This window comes from Delphinus delphis, chromosome X (genome assembly GCF_949987515.2).
Source record: "Delphinus delphis chromosome X, mDelDel1.2, whole genome shotgun sequence".
NCBI classification, from domain to species: domain Eukaryota; kingdom Metazoa; phylum Chordata; class Mammalia; order Artiodactyla; family Delphinidae; genus Delphinus; species Delphinus delphis.
This window is the reverse complement of record NC_082704.1, coordinates 113,564,380-113,582,143: the sequence shown is the minus strand read 5'-3', so window position 1 is coordinate 113,582,143 and position 17,764 is coordinate 113,564,380. Positions and strand designations below refer to the sequence as shown.

The 17,764-nt window shown below is 41.7% G+C and overlaps 1 protein-coding gene across 3 annotated transcripts in view; it reads right to left on the bottom strand.

Annotated features, from left to right (window-relative positions):
* Positions 1-17,764, bottom strand: part of CLTRN (collectrin, amino acid transport regulator) — a 79,657-nt gene that overhangs the window by 5,141 nt on the left and 56,752 nt on the right. For all 3 annotated transcript variants that reach the window (XM_060002135.1, XM_060002136.1, XM_060002137.1), the window contains 2 exons: positions 15,521-15,634; positions 10,653-10,847 (listed from right to left, as the gene is read on the bottom strand). In XM_060002135.1, coding sequence (XP_059858118.1) covers positions 10,653-10,847; positions 15,521-15,634 — 309 coding nt within the window. The remainder of the gene's footprint in view (positions 1-10,652; positions 10,848-15,520; positions 15,635-17,764) is intronic.

Sequence of the window (17,764 nt, the reverse complement as noted above, 5' to 3'; positions counted from 1 at the left end):
AGGATTAAAAACAAAACAAAACAAAAAAAAAACCCGTGACTAAAACACCTGAAACTAGCTCTTAGAAGCCTTAGTGTGGCTATTTCTCATAAATCCAGAGAGAAGATGGGCAAAAGAGGGGACCAAAAAAGTACAGGCATACCTTGGAGATACAGCAGGTTTGGTTCAACTGCAATAAAGCGAGCCACACTATACTGTAGTCTATTAAATGTGCAATAGCATTATGTCTAAAAAAATCACAGTACATACCTTAATTTAAAAATATTTTGGAGATAAAAAATGCTAACCGTCATCTGAGCCTTCAGCGAATTGGAACATTTCTGTTAGTGGAGGCTCTTGCCTTGACGTCGATGGCTGCTGACTGACCAGGGTGGTGGCTGAAGGCTGGGTGGGTGTGGCAATTACTTAAAATTAGACAAAAGTGACGTTTGCTGCATCGACTGACTCCCTTTCATGAATGATTTCTCTGTATGTAACATGCAATGCTGTTTGATAGCATTTTGCCCACAGAAGAACTTCTTTCAAAATTGGAGTCAATCCTCTCAAACCCTGCTGCTGCTTTATCAACTAAGTTAATGTCATATTCCAATCCCTTGTTGTCATTTTAACCATCTTCACCAGGAGTAGATTCCATCTCAAGAAACCACTTTTTTGGCTCATCCATAAGAAGCAACTCATTTGTTAAGGTTTTGTCATGGGACTGCAACGATTCAGTCACATCTTCAGGCTCCACTTCTAGTTCTAGTTCTCTTGCTTTTTCCACCACATCTGCAGCTGCTTCCTCCACTTAAGCCTTGAACCTCTCTCAGAGTCATCCGTGATGATTGGAATCAACTTCTTCCAAACTCCTGTGAATGTTGATATTTGGACCCCTTCCTAGGAATCATGAATGTTCTTAATGGCATCTAGAATGGTGAATCCTTTCCAGAAGGTTTTTGACTGACTTTGCCCAGATCCACGACAGGAATCACTATCTATGGTAGCTGTAGCTTTATGAAGTGTATTTCTTAAATAAGACGACTTGAAAGTCTAAATTATTCCTTGATCCACGGGCTGAGGAATGGATGTTGTGTTAGCAGGCATGAAAACAACATTAATCTTGTTATACATCTCCATCAGAGCTCTTGAGTGACTAGGTGCATTGTCAATGGGCAGTAATATTTTAAAAGGGATCTTTTTCTGAGCAGTAGGTCTCAACAGTGGGCTTAAAATATCCAGTGAACCATATTGTAAACAGATGTGCTGTCATCCAGGCTTTGTTATTCCATTTATAGAGCGCATGTAGAGTAGATTTAGCATAATTCCTAAGGGCCCTGGGATTTTCACAATGGTAAACGAGCACTGGCTTCAACTTTTAGTCACCGGCTGCATTAGCCCCTAACAAGAGAGTCAGCCTGTGCTTTGAAGCTTTGAAGCCAGGCATTGACTTCTCTTCTCTAGCTATGGAAGTCCTGGGGGGTATCTTCTTCCAATAGAAGGCTGTTTCATCTACATTGAAAATCTGTTGTTTAGTGCAGCTTCCATCATGAATTATCTCAGCTAGATCCTCTGGGTAACTTGCTGCAGCTTCTCCATCAGCACTTGCTGTGTCACCTGGCACTTTTGATGTTACGGAGACGGCTTCTTTCCACAAACCTCATGAACCAGCCTCTGCTGGCTTCAGACTTTTCTTCTGCAGCTTCCTCACCTCTCTTAGCCTTCATAACATTGAATAGAATCAGGGCTTTGCCTGGATTAGGCTTTGGTTTAAGGGAATGTTGTGGCTGGTTTGATATTCTGTCCAGACCACTGAAACTTTCTCCGCATCAGCAATAAAGCTGTTTCACTTTCTTACCATTTGTGTGCTCACTGAATTAGCACTTTTTATTTCCTTCAAGAACTTTTCCCTTGCGCTCACAACTTGGCTAACTGTTTGATGTAAGAGGCCCAGCTTTCAGCCTGTCTCAGCTTTCAACATGCCTTCCTCACTAAGCTTAATCATTTCTAGCTCTTGATTTAAAGTGAGAGACATGTGACTCTTCCTTTCACTTGAACACTCAGAAGCCACTGTAGGGTTATTAACTGGCCTGATTTCAATACTGTTGTGTCTCAGGGAATAGGGAGGCTGGAGGAGAGGGAGAGAGACGGGGAACATCCTGTTGGTGGAGCAGTCAGAACACTCAATATTCATCATTAAGTTTGCCATCTTATGTGCATGTGCTCTGTGGACCGCCCCCCCAATTCCAATAGTTACATCAAAGATCACTGATCACAGATCACCATAACAAATATAACAATAATGAAAATGTTTGAAATATTGCAAGAATTACCAAAATGTGACGCAGAGACACAAAGTGAGCCAATGCTGTTGGAAAAGTGGTGCTGACAGACTTGCTCAATGCAGGGTTGCCACAAAGCTTCAATTTGTAAAAAACACAGTATCTGAGAAGCACAATAAAGTGAAGCACAATAAAGTGAGGTCTGCCTGTATCGGGTGGCCCACATAGCTAGGGGGTGTTGAGGATCAGGGTTTGCTCAAGATAAAGTAGTGGCAGCTAAAAGCAGAAACAGTATTTTTGTCTCCCTTCAAACAAGACAGGGCTGAAAAGCCAAGGCCCAAGAACAGCCAGACAAACAACAAAGGACAGACAAATATGATTCCAAAACAGGACAGAGTTAATTATTGGGGAACTGGGACTGTCGTCATAATCAGTGTGGATGAGTCCTGGGGAAATGGCAGCACTGCTGGAACGATTTTAATGGGTGTTGCAGCACAGTGAGACTGGTGATGTGATAGCAGAACAGTAAGAATTAGTATCTATTACACGGCAGACTAAGTGCTTTGTACACATCATCTCACCTAATTCCTACTGCAATACTATGTAGATTTTATTATTATCACTGTTTTTCAAATGCAGGAGCTGAGACTCAAATATGTAGAGCAACTTGTCTTTCATAATGGAATGAGACTGGTGAAAGGAGTAGACCTAGAACTCTATTTCATCTCCCAAGGCTTCTCTCAAAACACTTTTTTTTTTGCGGTACGTGGGCCTCTCACTGTTGTGGCCTCTCCCGTTGCGGAGCACAGGCTCCGGACGCGCAGGCTCAGCGGCCATGGCTCACGGGCCCAGCCGCTCCGCGGCATGTGGGATCTTCCCGGACCGGGGCACGAACCCGTGTCCCCTGCATCGGCAGGCGGACTCTCAACCACTGCGCCACCAGCGAAGCACACATATTTGACTCCTATTGAGTGTGTACATTTAAGAACAGCAAAGTAAAACAATTATTAGCTCTAACATTTCTGATTTCATTTACATTTCTATTTTCAAGACAATTTATTCACTTAATTGCGACTCTATAAGAAAGTGAAGTTTCAGTATATGAAAATATTGGCTGAGCCCCAGCCCCTTGTGTGAAAAAATTCATAGAAATCCAAATGCACTTCCCTTTACTATTGACCTTATGAGAAGAGAAATATAACCAGAAATAAACCAAGTGAATTTACTAGTGACTCTGCTCAACTGCTAGCATTAGCTAGGGTTCAATGTCCTGAGTCCTTGACCTGGCTTTGTTACAACTACAAGATTATCATCTCCTTATAGGCAAAGACCACCCATGTTATCTATGTACGTCTCTTCCATGATACATTCTAGAGCTCCTATCACATAATGGATGGTCAATAAAGGAATAAGATATTTTTACCTCTCTGGGCCTTGGCTTCTGGAGAGATGGATTCAGATCATTGTTTAAGATCCCTTCCTAAGACAATAACATTATAACAGTCTATTTATATGCAGGACTCATGAATCAATTCTACTATATACATACAAGTCTGAAATTGTGCTGTGTCTGTGACTCTTCTTTTATAGCACAAGGTGCCAGGTTACATAGAATTAGCACTTTGTAACTGCTTTTTGATGATGATGCTTCTTTACATTGATATAGCACTCCCCAGTGGATGAAGCACTTGTGTGTATTCTCCAATTTTGTCTTCCCATCATCGTAACTATTTAAGAAAATATTATCCTCATTTTCCATATATGACTGGATCAAGGTCATTCAGCTAAAAAATGCCAGGGCATGAGACTGGAACCCAAAACCAGGAGTATTGATCCAGTGCTCTTTCAACTAAAACACACATCACATCATCGACTTCACCACCATTAGCATTATCACATCACCCCCACCATTACAGTGATCACTATCACCATCACCATCATCACCATTACCATAAAGCTGACCAGAGAGCTAAAATATCCACTTCCAGGCTGGGGCTAGACACAGATCTAGTACAGACACCACTGTCAAGTATATGCAGTTCATCTTGTTTGTCTTCCCACATACCCAACTCCCTAATTATTCCCCAAAAGAAAAAAAAAATCACTTTTCCAACTTTTTTCCTGCAACAAATCTCTCAATTCTGCAAACTGCTGTTCTCAACTAGATGGTAATAGAGAAGCAACCTCCTCGAATTATTTCACGAAGAGGCGGCAGTTGTAATGGCGTGTTGAAACTGGCTGGCACAGGCTTGCTAGAGGTGACTCAAACATTCAGAAATTCCAGACTGGATAGGAAGTCAGCAAATGCTACAAATCAGGGGATTTTTTTTTTTAGAGAGAGCTCATTAGTCAGTCCACCACTATTATAGTAAACAGCAGGCCTAATAAGATCACTTGCCTTTTAAAATAGGTGTTTGACCTATCCTTCTCAAAGTCTTCCACAATACAGCAGAGGGAGGAACACTCCCAAACTCATTCTACGAGGCCACCATCACCCTGATACCAAAACCAGACAAAGATTTAACAAAGAAAGAAAACGACAGGCCAATATCACTGAGGAACATAGATGCAAAAATCCTCAACAAAATACTAGCAAACAGAATCCAACAGTACATTAAAAAGATCATACACCACGATCCAGTGGGGTTTATTCCAGGAATGCAAGGATTCTTCAATAAACGCAAATCAATCAACGTGATACACCATATTAACAAATTGAAGGAGAAAAACCATATGATCATCTCAATAGATGCAGAAAAGCTTTTGACAAAATTCAACACCCATTTATGATAAAAACCCTGCAGAAAGTAGGCATAGAGGGAACTTTCCTCAACATAATAAAGGCCATATATGACAAACCCGCAGCCAACATCGTCGTCAATGGTGAAAAACTGAAACCATTTCCACTAAGATCAGGAACAAGACAAGGTTGATCACTCTCACCACTCTTATTCAACATAGTTTGGAAGTTCTAGCCACAGCAATCAAAGAAGAAAAAGAAATAAAAGGAATCCAAATCGGAAAAGAAGAAGTAAAGCTGTCACTGTTTGCAGATGACATGATACTATACATAGAGAATCCTAAAGGTGCTACTAGAAAACTACTAGAGCTAATCAATGAATTTGGTAAAGTAGCAGAATACGAAATTAATGCACAGAAATCTCTGGCACTCTCATACACTAATGATGAAAAATCCGAAAGTGAAATTAAGAAAACACTCCTATTTACCATTGCAACAAAAAGAATAAAATACCTAGGAATAAACCTACCTAAGGAGACAAAAGACCTGTATGCAGAAAATTTTAAGACACTGATGAAAGAAATTAAAGATGATACAAACAGATGGAAAGATATACCATGTTCTTGGATTGGAAGAATCAACATTGTGAAAATGACTCTACTACCCAAAGCAGTCTACAGATTCAATGCAATGCCTATCAAACTACCACTGGCATTTTTCACAGAACTAGAACAAACTATTTCACAATTTGTATGGAAACACAAAAGACCCCGAAGAGCCAAGCAATCTTGAGAACGAAAAATGGAGCTTGAGGAATCAGGCTCCCTGAATTCAGACTATACTACAAAGCTACAGTAAACAAGACAGTATGGTACTGGCACAAAAACAGAAATATAGATCAGTGGAACAGGATAGAAAGCCCAGAGATAAACCCATGCACATATGGTCACCTTATCTTTGATAAAGGAGGCAAGAACATACACTGGAGAAAAGACAGTCTCTTCGATAAGTGGTGCTGGGAAAACTGGACAGGTACATGTAAAAGTATGAAATTAGAACACTCCCTAACACCATACACAAAAAGAAACTCAAAATGGATTAAAGACCTAAATGTAAGACCAGACACCATCAAACTCTTAGAGGAAAACATAGGCAGAACAGTGTATGACATAAATCACAGCAAGATCCTTTTTGACCCACCTCCCAGAGAAATGGAAATAAAAACAAAAATAAACAAATGGGACCTCATGAAACTTCAAAGCTTTTGCACAGCAAAGGAAACCATAAACAAGACCAAAAGACAACCCTCAGAATGGGAGAAAATGTTTGCAAATGAAGCAACTGACAGAGGATTAATCTCCAAAATTTACAAGCAGCTCACGCAGCTCAATATCAAAAAAACAAACAACCCAATCCAAAACTCGGCAGAAGACCTAAATAGACATTTCTCCAAAGAAGATATACAGACTGCCAACAGACACATGAAAGAATGCTCAACATCATTAATCATTAGAGAAATGCAAATCAAAACTACAGTGAGATATTATCTCACACCGGTCAGAATGCCCATCACCAAAAAATCTAGAAACAATAAATGCTGGAGAGGGTGTGGAGAAAAGGGAACACTCTTGCACTGTTGGTGGGAATGTGAATTGATACAGCCACTATGGAGAACAGTATGGAGGTTCCTTAAAAAACTACAAATAGAACTACCATATGACCCAGCTATCCCACTACTGGGCACATATCCTGAGAAAACCATAATTCAAAAAGAGTCATGTACCACAATGTTCATTGCAGCTCTGTTTACAATAGCCAGGACATGGAAGCAACCTAAGTGTCCATCAACAGATGAATGGATAAAGAAGATGTGGCGCATATATACAATGGAATACTACTCAGCCATAAAAAGAAATGAAATTGAGTTATTTGTAGTGAAGTGGATGGACCTAGAGTCTGTCATACAGAGTGAAGTAAGTCAGAAAGAGAAAAACGTAAACCGTATGCTAACACGTATATATGGAATCTAAGGGAAAAAAAAAAAGGTCATGAAGAACGTAGGGGTAAGACAGGAATAAAGACACAGACCTACTAGAGCATGGACTTGAGGATATGGGGAGGGGGAAGGGTAAGCTGGGACAAAGTGAGAAAGTGGCATGGACATATATACACTATCAAATGTAAAATAGATAGCTAGTGGGAAGCAGCCGCATAGCACAGGGAGATCAGCTAGGTGGTTTGTGACCACCTAGAGGGGTGGGATAGGGAGGGTGGGATGGACGGAGATGCAACAGGGAAAAGATATGGGAACATATGTATATGTATAACTGACTCACTCTGTTATAAAGCAGAAACTAACACACCATTGCAAAGCAATTATACTCCAATAAAGATGGTAAAAAAAAAAAAAAAAAAAAAAAACCAACTCTACCTGAGATTTGAGCCCATGGTCAAGACCACATTCTCCAGAGACCATCTCCAGCCTTGCTTGATCCTTAGGAGTGGGGCTAATTTGTGGGAGAAAATGTCTAGGCACCATGTCAGAATAAATTTCTTAAAATCATGCAGTTGGAATGGCATTGCTGGACCTCATTTGTAGTTATATTGGTTGAGGACATAGTCAAATATAGACTGATAAACTTCCATGGTCAAATAAAATAAAATATTTATGAAAAAAATAATAAAATAAAATAGGTGTTTGTTAACTAATAAAATCTCAAGCAATAAGTCATTGAACTGGAAAATCTTCTGCAGTACGGTGGCAATATCTGGATGGAAAAGAGATCTTTTTCTAGCATCCCTTAATCACAGAAATGGGTTAAGCTCATCTTGGATAATACTAATTACTGTTTATTTAGTACATGCTATAACCTAGGTACTTTATACACATTTTTTCACCCAATCCTCATTTAAGTCCTGTGAGACATTATCTCCCTATAACAGATGGAGAAACAGACCCACAGAAATTACATGATGCAACCAAGGTCACTCAGCTAAAGGGTATAACTAGTATTTGAGTTCACCTAGTTTGGGCCCCCAGTGACTGCATACTTTCCACCCAGTGGTTCTGAACAGTCAATGGAATGCTGTTATTGACACAGCTAACAGAATAGTTAAAGCTTTACTTGAGCAATTTCTTCAGTAGTAAGTATAAAGATGCACATGTCTTAGATGACATGGGCACTCTTCTCTGCAGAAGCAGAATGGTGATTCAGATGACCCTGTGGTCCCTCCTGGTCTTCTAGGTTTAAGATTTTGTATCACACAAACTGTGTTCATTATTACCTAATGTATGAATTGGATTCTTGAACAAATCTTTGTCTTCCTCAACAGTAAAGGCTTTCAGGGGCAACTCCTATTTTTCCACAATTAGAAAAGGCTTTCATCACAATGATCAGGGCTCTCCCCACTTCAAACTGCACCCTCGCCCCAACTTTGAAGTGATACTTTGCCCAAGAGAAACCCACCAAATTTTTTCCGTACCAAATGGAAAACCCAACAAATTAATTTCTCTTCAAAAGGTTGTCATAACTGTCCTGACTCTATTTGCTAACTACTGATGCTCTCCAGGTTGACACAGGAGATTTGTCCATCTGTTTCCTGGTTTGAACATGAACTAAATTTGTGAAGGCAAGGTTGTGACAACAGCCTCCCTTCTCCCGGGCAACAGATTATGATGCTACACACTCAGTTTTTATATTACTGCAGAATCTGCTCTGAAGGAAGAGATAGCTGATCCCAGCACTAACGAGCTGAAAGACCAGCAACTGGCAGGATAATAAAATAACAGTAACAGCTAACAGCAGTAGTGCCAGGCACTACTTCAAGAACTCTATTAACTCTTTTGATCCCAGCAAATTAATTCTTTCTAATATACCTCACTGTCACTCGAGCAAAGTTATCTATGCACAGACAGTAAAGAAAAATTTAACCAACTTGACTCGAGCACCACAAACCATATCCTCTTGAGCTTGGTTTCCCTGACTCATTGCCTGTATTTCCTGATATCCATACAGTTAATGGATTACATACAAGAGCAGAGTCTAGGCAATAAATACTTTGAATCCAAGCAGTCTATCTCCAGAGCCCATTCTTCTACCTCCTTCACCATATTGTACTAGTGAGGAAATTGGGAACCAAGGAGATGGCGTGAATTCACAAAGGTTACAGTTGTTGGAAACCATAGAATCCTAGCATTTCAGGATTAATATAAAACTTAAAACTATTAAACATAGGTATTCAAATACTACAAGAGAATATTTCTTAATATTCTGAAAAACAAAACAAAACAGATTAATAAGTTGTACCAAGCCTCTCAGCATTATGTGTCACGCCAAGAGCAATAAAAGCAAGCAAGTACAACTTGATCTTAATCTTTGAGCTTAATTTGGGCACTACACATAAATCACATTTATTCCATAGCATTTCACTTACCATTTGTGAAAAAAATTATAAAGCCCCAAATTTAAAATGATTACCTTCTGCTAATAACCAGGGTGAACAATATGGAAAGTAGAAAGTCTCAGGAGAAACATTTAGTCAAACACACACTTGGCCAAACACAACCTGCATGTCCCGTGTGGGCACCAACCCTTTTGAAAACCAATGTGTGTGCCTGTGATTCCACTTACCAGAATTCCTCTTCCTTGGTATCAGAAGGGAAGGTTTAGAAGCATCAGAGTGTCTACTGAAGAGTTAAGGACTCTCTTCACTTCCCCTCTGGATCAGAGGTGCTTGTAAACAAAATTATTTTCTCCTTTCATTGTGCTAAGAAATCTTGTCTCCTCTCTACCTAAATAACTCTCCCACTGGTCTGAAATTCTCTAATACCAATAATTTTGACAGCAAAGTTTGCATGTGCCCCAGAATCCAGCTAAATGAACTCCAGGAGTGGGAATCTAAATGTAAGTACTTTATTTGGAAGCTCTGAAACTAAGTGAATTAGAATAGCCTAGATATTCATTAAAACATATTTTCTTCAATTGTACATCAACTAAACTTCAGTTAAAAGAATGCACCTCCTTCAGAGAATCAACTTTAGTGGGTCTGTGGTAGGGCAAAGGAACCTATATTTTAAACAAGTGTTCCAGGCAATTCTGATGCAGGAAGTTGATTCAAAGGCCACTGTGAAGAACACGGGTCTATATAAAATCATAGGCACTAGAGGGAGAGCATCCATCAAAGGGAGGGAATATAAAACATCGCAAAAGTGTGTAGTACAAGGTGGAGGCTGCAGGCACTGGAAGAGGCAGGCCAGGGTGAGGAGGCATGAAAAGGACTACGGAACTACTAGTCTTTGGAGGTGGATGACTAGCAAAGATTAACTCTGCCTACCCAAAAAGTCTGCTTAGCTCTGTATATCCAGCTTACAAAATCATAACCCAGATATTAAAACCAACTCTAGATATAAAACATTCACATGGTGTAGAATAGAAAGAAAGATAGTAATGGAAGGACCCATAGTTAACTAAGGGACACGGACTCCAAAAAGTCTCCAAAAACAAGAGCATAAGTGATATTTTGAAAAATCACCAATTTTTTCAGTTTCAGATATAACACATTTTCTTCATCTAGGGGAAAATCCTCTCCTTGTTTTTCCAAGTCATGAGTAAACAAGAAAATGTTCTTTAAATCACTCCCTTTAAATATCTTACCTTCTATGTTGCCGGATTCCTGACAAAATCAATAGCATGGTTGCCACTATGACGATGCAAAATATCACACCAAATATAATAATCCAGATGGGCACAGATGGGTCAGTAGGTGGTGCAAGAGTGGCAGGAATTCTTAAAAATTCCAGAGTCTGGTCATTCAAAAAGAAGGCATTGTTGATCCGGTTCCTATTCATTCTAAAATACAATGATGATTAAAAACAAACGAAACAAGACAGAAGAAACATTAGAAACAGAAGGTATAACCCTATCTCCCCACGATTATAACTATCTCTATAAACAGAGCATCCCCCTAGCAGGAGACTTCAGGTTGAACAGACAGTTTGATAAGGACAAATCATGCTGTGGTTTTCTGTCTATAAGTAGCAGTGCTGGTTGCCAGAAAGATGCTTCTCTATGTACTACTGCCCTCCATTGTTGATAATGTCCTAGAAGTAACTGGAAGTCTTGAGCTTTGAGCTCTGCCCACCATGTTTTATTTCCTGAGAGGCAGCATCTAGATTAAAATGACAGAACTCTATTTAAGGTGCCTTACATAAATACCAACAGCCTGAAAAGATAAAATAATATGCAAAAAGTAGGTGATAAATATGAGAAGAAAAAACAAAACCAGCAGCAGAAAAGAGAACACGAAGCCAGGAGCAGCTGCAAATCCATCAATTTGATCTTTTTTTTTTCATTCAATTCAACAAACATTTGCTGGAAACTTACTAAGTACCAGATCCTGTGCTAGGTGCTGGAGATACAGAATGAAATAAAAATACCCAAGAAGCTTACAGTCTAGAAGAGTGGCCCTTCAGTCCCTCCACAATCACAGTGCAATCACAGTGCAAGGGGCACAGTGGGAGGGGCACAGTGGGAGCACAGCAGAGGGGTAAGTACATCATAGTAAAATGTCACAGCTGCTTTCCTAAGAAGGCAACTTTTGAGCTGTGCTTTGAGGGACAAGTAGGAGTTCTTTAGACCAAAGTGTGCAGTGAGCATAGGAATTGGAGACATGGTATGTAGTATGATTTGTTGCGTCAGCTGCAAGTAGTTCCATATGACTAAAGTAAATGGTGCTTTAGGAGTACAAAAGTCTAGAAAAATATGAAGGTAAATGCATTGCTTTTCCCAGGGAAAATCTGTATTTTTGGTGGTAGTGGCACCTAGGGAGGGGTTGGTGGCAGTTAGGGAGGGGTTGGTAGCAAAAACTTATTTGACTGAAACTAAATTTCTAACTGGAATTTGCAAATTAGATGAGGAGATTTCTTGGAGATAACTGTGTGGCCTTTACTGAATTCACACTAGGCAAGCTGACTTCAACAACCTCCAGAGCAGCACTGAAACCAGAATATAATGTGAACCTTACGTGTGATGTCAAATTTTCTAGGAGCTGCGTTTAAAAAAAAAAAGTAAACAGTAACAGGGAAAATTAATTTTAATAACATATATTTTGGGACTTCCCCGGAAGTCCAGTGGTTACGACTCTGAGCTCCCAATGCAGGGATCCCAGGTTTGATCCCTGGTCAGGGAACTAGATCCCACATGCCGCAACTAAGAATTCGCATGCTGCAACTAAAGATTCCACATGCCACAACTAAAGCTCCCCTGTGCCGCAATTAAGACCCAGCACAGCCAAATAAATAAATATTTTAAAAAATATATATATATTGCCCACTATATCCAAGAAAATATAATTTCAACATGTAATCAATTTTAAGTTGGTTCACATTTTATTTTGTGCTCAGTCGCTGAAATTTGGTGTGTACTTTACACTTAGAGCATATCTAACCTTGGACTAACTACATTTCAAGTGCTTGAGAGCCACATGTGGCTGGTGACTACTGATCCTGAACCTGAGAGTAAAAGCTGGAGAATCTCTGCAGACCAGCACCGGGGTATCAGGAAAGACCTCCTTTAGCAAATGAAAATCTGTGGGGAGGCCTGATTGTTCATAAATGGGAAGGAGAATCCCAGCCAGGGAATCTGCAGCAGGGGATAATTTCCATGCAATTTTTGTCAAACTACGGAATGTTTTCTTTTATCGTAACCTAATTTTGCTAACACGGTAACAAAAAGCTTCCCACAAAATAATGAACCCCACTACCAAGGTATAACAGAGTAAAGTGAAAAGTTGCTCTGCATTCTCATTCTGTCTACCTGGTTGGTTAGCACTCAGGCTGATAAGAAATTCTAGTTTAGTACAAACTATATCTCCATCTACCACTGAAATCCCCAAGAGGCGTCAATCACCATGGATATCTTCTAGCCAAGATTGGCCTTGAATAAGGCCAGGCCCTCAAAACAGATCAAAAGCAGACATCTTAAAACTGGTCTGTCATCCCCTTGCCTAATTCCATAGGTGTGGATACTCTAGCAGACCGGGAGAAAAAAAAAAATCACTGCATGTGCTGGCAGCATGCCTGCGTTCAAGTCGTCACTCTTTATTTTTCTAGGTGAACTGAGCAAATCAATTAATCTCCCTGAGCCTCAATTTCCTCATTTATAAAGCAGGGATAATAATAATAGCTCACAAATGATTGGTGTTGATACTAAATTCCACAGACGCATCAGAACATGCCTTGTGAACCAGAAAATATTATGCAAGCATTAGGTGGAACTAGCATTATTTTGCCCAACCACATAGGTTCTTCAGCCTTGAAATTCCTACTACCTGCCTTCCAGGTACCATCTCCTTTCTTTTCAGTCTATCCTTCCCTCTTGGTACTGTTTCCTTTATTTTCATACAATTCTGATGAGTCCTATCCATTCCCGGACATAAATTCCCATTCTATTGGCCATCCTCACCCCCTCAATAGTCCTTCTTACTAGGGCCTTTGAAACAGACATTTTGTTGTGAACATATTCCTCTAGATCTTCAACCTTCACCCTAAACACTCACTCCTCCGCCTCACATTAACTGAAGCTTGGTTTAACCACAGGGCCTTCATTTTCCTTGTAGCCCTCCCTCATCACAGGGCTTGAATAAAATCCCTTTTCTCATGAAATACAATATTCCTAATTCTTACTCCCTAAGTAGTGGCTCTTAGCAGTATTCTTACTGGCAAAAGTGCAGAAACAATTTGGCTCAAACCTTCTTGTTAGGGCTTCCCTGGTGGCGCAGTGGTTAAGAAACCGCCTGCCAATGCAGGGGACACGGGTTCGAGCCCTGGTCTGGGAAGATCCCACATACTGCGGAGCAACTAAGCCCGTGTGTCACAGCTACTGAGCCTGTGCTCTAGAGCCCTTGAGCCACAACTACTGAAGCCTGTGCGCCTAGAGCCTGTGCTCCGCAACAAGAGAAGCCACCGCAATGAGAGGTGCACTCACCGCAACGAAGCGCAGCCCCCGCTCACCGCAACTAGAGGAAGCCTGCACACAGCAACGAAGACCCAATGCAGCCAAAATTAATTAATTGATTTATTTATTTATTAAAAAAACAAAACAAAGAAAACCTTGTTAAATCATTTCCCATGGGTATAGAGCCTCAATGCCTTTGCTTCAGCAAGGGAAACAGATGATTATTCACACAAAAACACTTGGCATTTGATTATACACTCATTATCTTAAACATTAATATTTTACAAAGAGCAGATGAGTTCTTTCACTAGACATTTCTCTTTGGTAACGAGAAAAATATGCATTTCAGTAACTTGTAAATAAATCCTTTGTAAGAAGAATGAACTTTGTTTCATTCTTTTTCAGGAAATAGTTTATTTTGTGAACTCATTCTTCCAATATACCTTTGCCCAACACCAATCATGTGTGGGATTTGAAGTTTTGACACACATAAAGTGCACATTAGTTGAAATAAAAACAAACTGCTTCTTCTGCTTCTGTGCAGAAAAGAATACATTTCACTTCTGAAAGTTTGTTATAATCCCAAGGAGAGAAGGAGGGGAACTGTCAGGAAAAAATGGGTAAAACTTCAAATGGGTGAAAAATATGACTGAGTGTCCTGCAAGTCTACCTTTCTGGACAATTTCCACCTTTTACTGTTTTTGAGTTATTTTGCATATGTGTAAGTTGGAGAAAACTGATACAATGTAAATGATTCTTGTCCACAGAAAATCAAGGTGAATTGTGTCTGGTGGAGCACTGCCAATGGATAGACTGGTGTATCTTTTAATAAATAAACATCACCATTCTTCAATTCCTGCATTTGCATGCTGCCTTGAAGTCTCCTTTAAACTGGTTTTAACATCTTACTAGTTCCCTCATTAACTAATAAGATAATAGAATCTTGGATAGCATTTATTTTTGATTTGTATGAAAGTCATGCTTTTACTTTTTTTCAAAAAATTATCTTTTAAAGGTAAAGACTTTCACTTTGCTGTACAGTAGAAACTAACACAACATTGTAAAGCAACTATACTCCCCTAAAACAAAAAACACCTAAGCATTCGGGCTCGAGAAGGCATATGGCAAACCATCACACGATAGTGCCGTACAAGGTGTTCTCGCCAAAAGAAGACAGTACTAAACCTTCTTAGCTAATGTTTAAACCAAGGCTTCTCATCCACAGCACAATGGATATTTGGGGTTGAATAGTTCTTTGCTGTGAAGTGCTATCCTGAGCACAGGAGGATGTTAACTGGCGTCCCTAACTTCTGCCTACTCCGTCACCAGCACTGTACAACAACAATGTCTCCAGACATTGCCTAATGTCTCCTTGGAGGCAAAACTGCCCCTGGATGAGAACCACTGATCTATACTAATCTCTATTCCAAAGTAACGAAATGAAACCTTTGACATCTTAATAAATAAATCACTGTGAACCAGAGAGAGAAGTCTTCAAAATCTATCAAAACAGCTGAATTAATCAATACCTTGATTTACCAGTGGAAGGCATATTTAGCGGTGATTACCTTATGGCTGACTGTACCTCAACAGCAGGAAGGGTGTGATTCCTTGAAGGATCGGTAACCACAAACCAGAATGACACCCGCTGGGTTACATTGCAAAGTAGGACGTGGGAAATTCTGCAGATGATGAGAAGAAAAAAAGTACATTATGAGCGAATAATACCAAATTGCATTAGATATTCCACTCTGGTGTTATTACCGTCTTAAGAGGTGAAGAAATGTCCTACTAAGAAGAAAATAATATAGGAAATTTCCTTTATTTCAAAATCATAGACTTGGGGATCATTCCTAAAATAAGGAATCTACCAAAAAAGAAAGAAAAAACAGAATGGCTCAGTAGAGGGCATTACGTATCTCATTCTTCATCACCTGTTAGCTGACAGCATCCCTGTTTCCTCAACTCTTGGCCTCTCTGACACAAAAGCCTTTTGTGTTTCCTCATCAGGATCTTTTTAGTGTCCTCTTCATTCAGCCTTCCACCTCTCAGAACCAGACAAATCTGTTGATCGAGGACTTGCTTCCTCTGTTGGCCACTGTTTCCACCCCTCTCCTACTCCAGTAACTGGGGTCGGCCCAACAACAGACCCCCAGACTGAAGTGCTGTAACATTTACCAGCAGGCTTTGAACACTGTTTTTGCGAGTACCTGCTTCCAACTATAAATTGGAAATGTGCCTCACTCTACTCTATATACCTGGATCACCAGTAGAAATGACAAGAAAGAAATGGCATTAGTGTTCAGATTAGAGACAATCTATTTATGAATGTATGAAATCTATGAACGCAGAAAATAAAAGGAGAATCCACAACAAACCAACGTTGTCGGAGCTAAAAAATAAGTCCCGAAAGGCTTTCACCAGGTCCTTAAGAATAAAATTACAAAAAGTGACATTAGCAACCATTCTAGAAGAAACACACAGCCTCTGTAGAAATACAAGTAAATTCGCTCTTTTTCCTTAAAGGAGCATTCAAGTGCATTTTGTTCATTTTTACAGTAATGAAAGAGAGCGCCCTTCAGTCAATTTTCAGGGCCTGGTACAAATTATTATATTTTCTCCCTTTAAATGTCAAGGGCAAAAAGTGGAGGGCTCCCCCGCCACCCAGAGCCAAGCGCCTGGGCCAGCAGTGGGAGCTGAAGGATCCCCTGTGCTCAGAACACAGGTGCGCCCCACGAGGCCCCGGGTCCGCGAGGCCCCGGGTCCGTCCGCGAGGCCCCGGGTGCGTCCGCGAGGCCCCGGCCTGGCGCACGCAGGACCTCATGCCCAGAGGTTCCGACGCCCCACGAACCGTCCCACACCCCGATGCCAACGGTCGCCTCAGCGCCGTAAGCTTCGCGTCTACAGACTTCGGGGCCGCCCAGAAGCCAACGCCCGTCGAAGGTCCGACCCCGCTGACCCGTGAGCATGAGCAGCTACCTGAGCATGTACCTGGGCATGGCCAAGGCCACGCAGCCAGCCCACGCCCGGAAGCGCCGGTCCCCATGGTTCCCATGGACCGGGCCGCCCGCGGAACCTGCCTCCCGATGGGCCGGGACGGGTGCCAAATCCTGTGCTACCGCCGCCGCCGCCGCCGCCGCCAGGATCGCAGGCTCTGGTTCCGCAGCAGGTGGCCGCTTCCCAGTGGGCCGCCCCTCCGCACCTCCTCGGGGCTGGGGTTTTCCGGCCATGGCAACGGTTTCACGATGAGGTCCCAGTGGAACGCCCGCCTCTCCTGCCACACGCAGAGCCTGGTGGACATCCGTACCGCCCCCGTTGAAAGCCTAAGCAGCTTGTCCACGTGTCCGCCCAGCCAGAAGTCGCCGGATCCCTGTGCCAAGGAGACCGCGCTGAGGGCCCTCAGCCGATGCGAGGAAGGACAAAGGCGGCTCGACGGGCCTCTCAGGTCTAAGAGCCCCGAGCCCAGGCTGTCGGCCTTCCGGCCCGTGATGAGGAATGGAGTGGTCCCTGTCTTTGTGCCCAGGCCGGGGCCTCTGAGAAGAAGCATCTGCTCCCGGTGCAAGCGCCTCCGAGAAGAGGACACTGAGCCCCGGCCTGACAGCAGCCCTGCCTGAGCCTTCCCTGCCTGCCGCCCACCCTGCTGTGAGGCCACCCCCCACCCCCCACCCGCCCAGGGCACAGTCACAGAGCCTCGCTGGAGAGATGGGGGCAGATCAGCACTCCTGGGCCTGGGCCTCCTGCAGCCTGACGTCCCCCTTGAGTCCTGAGAGCCAAGGCCACCTCCTCCTAACACTCAAACCCACATTTCTTTT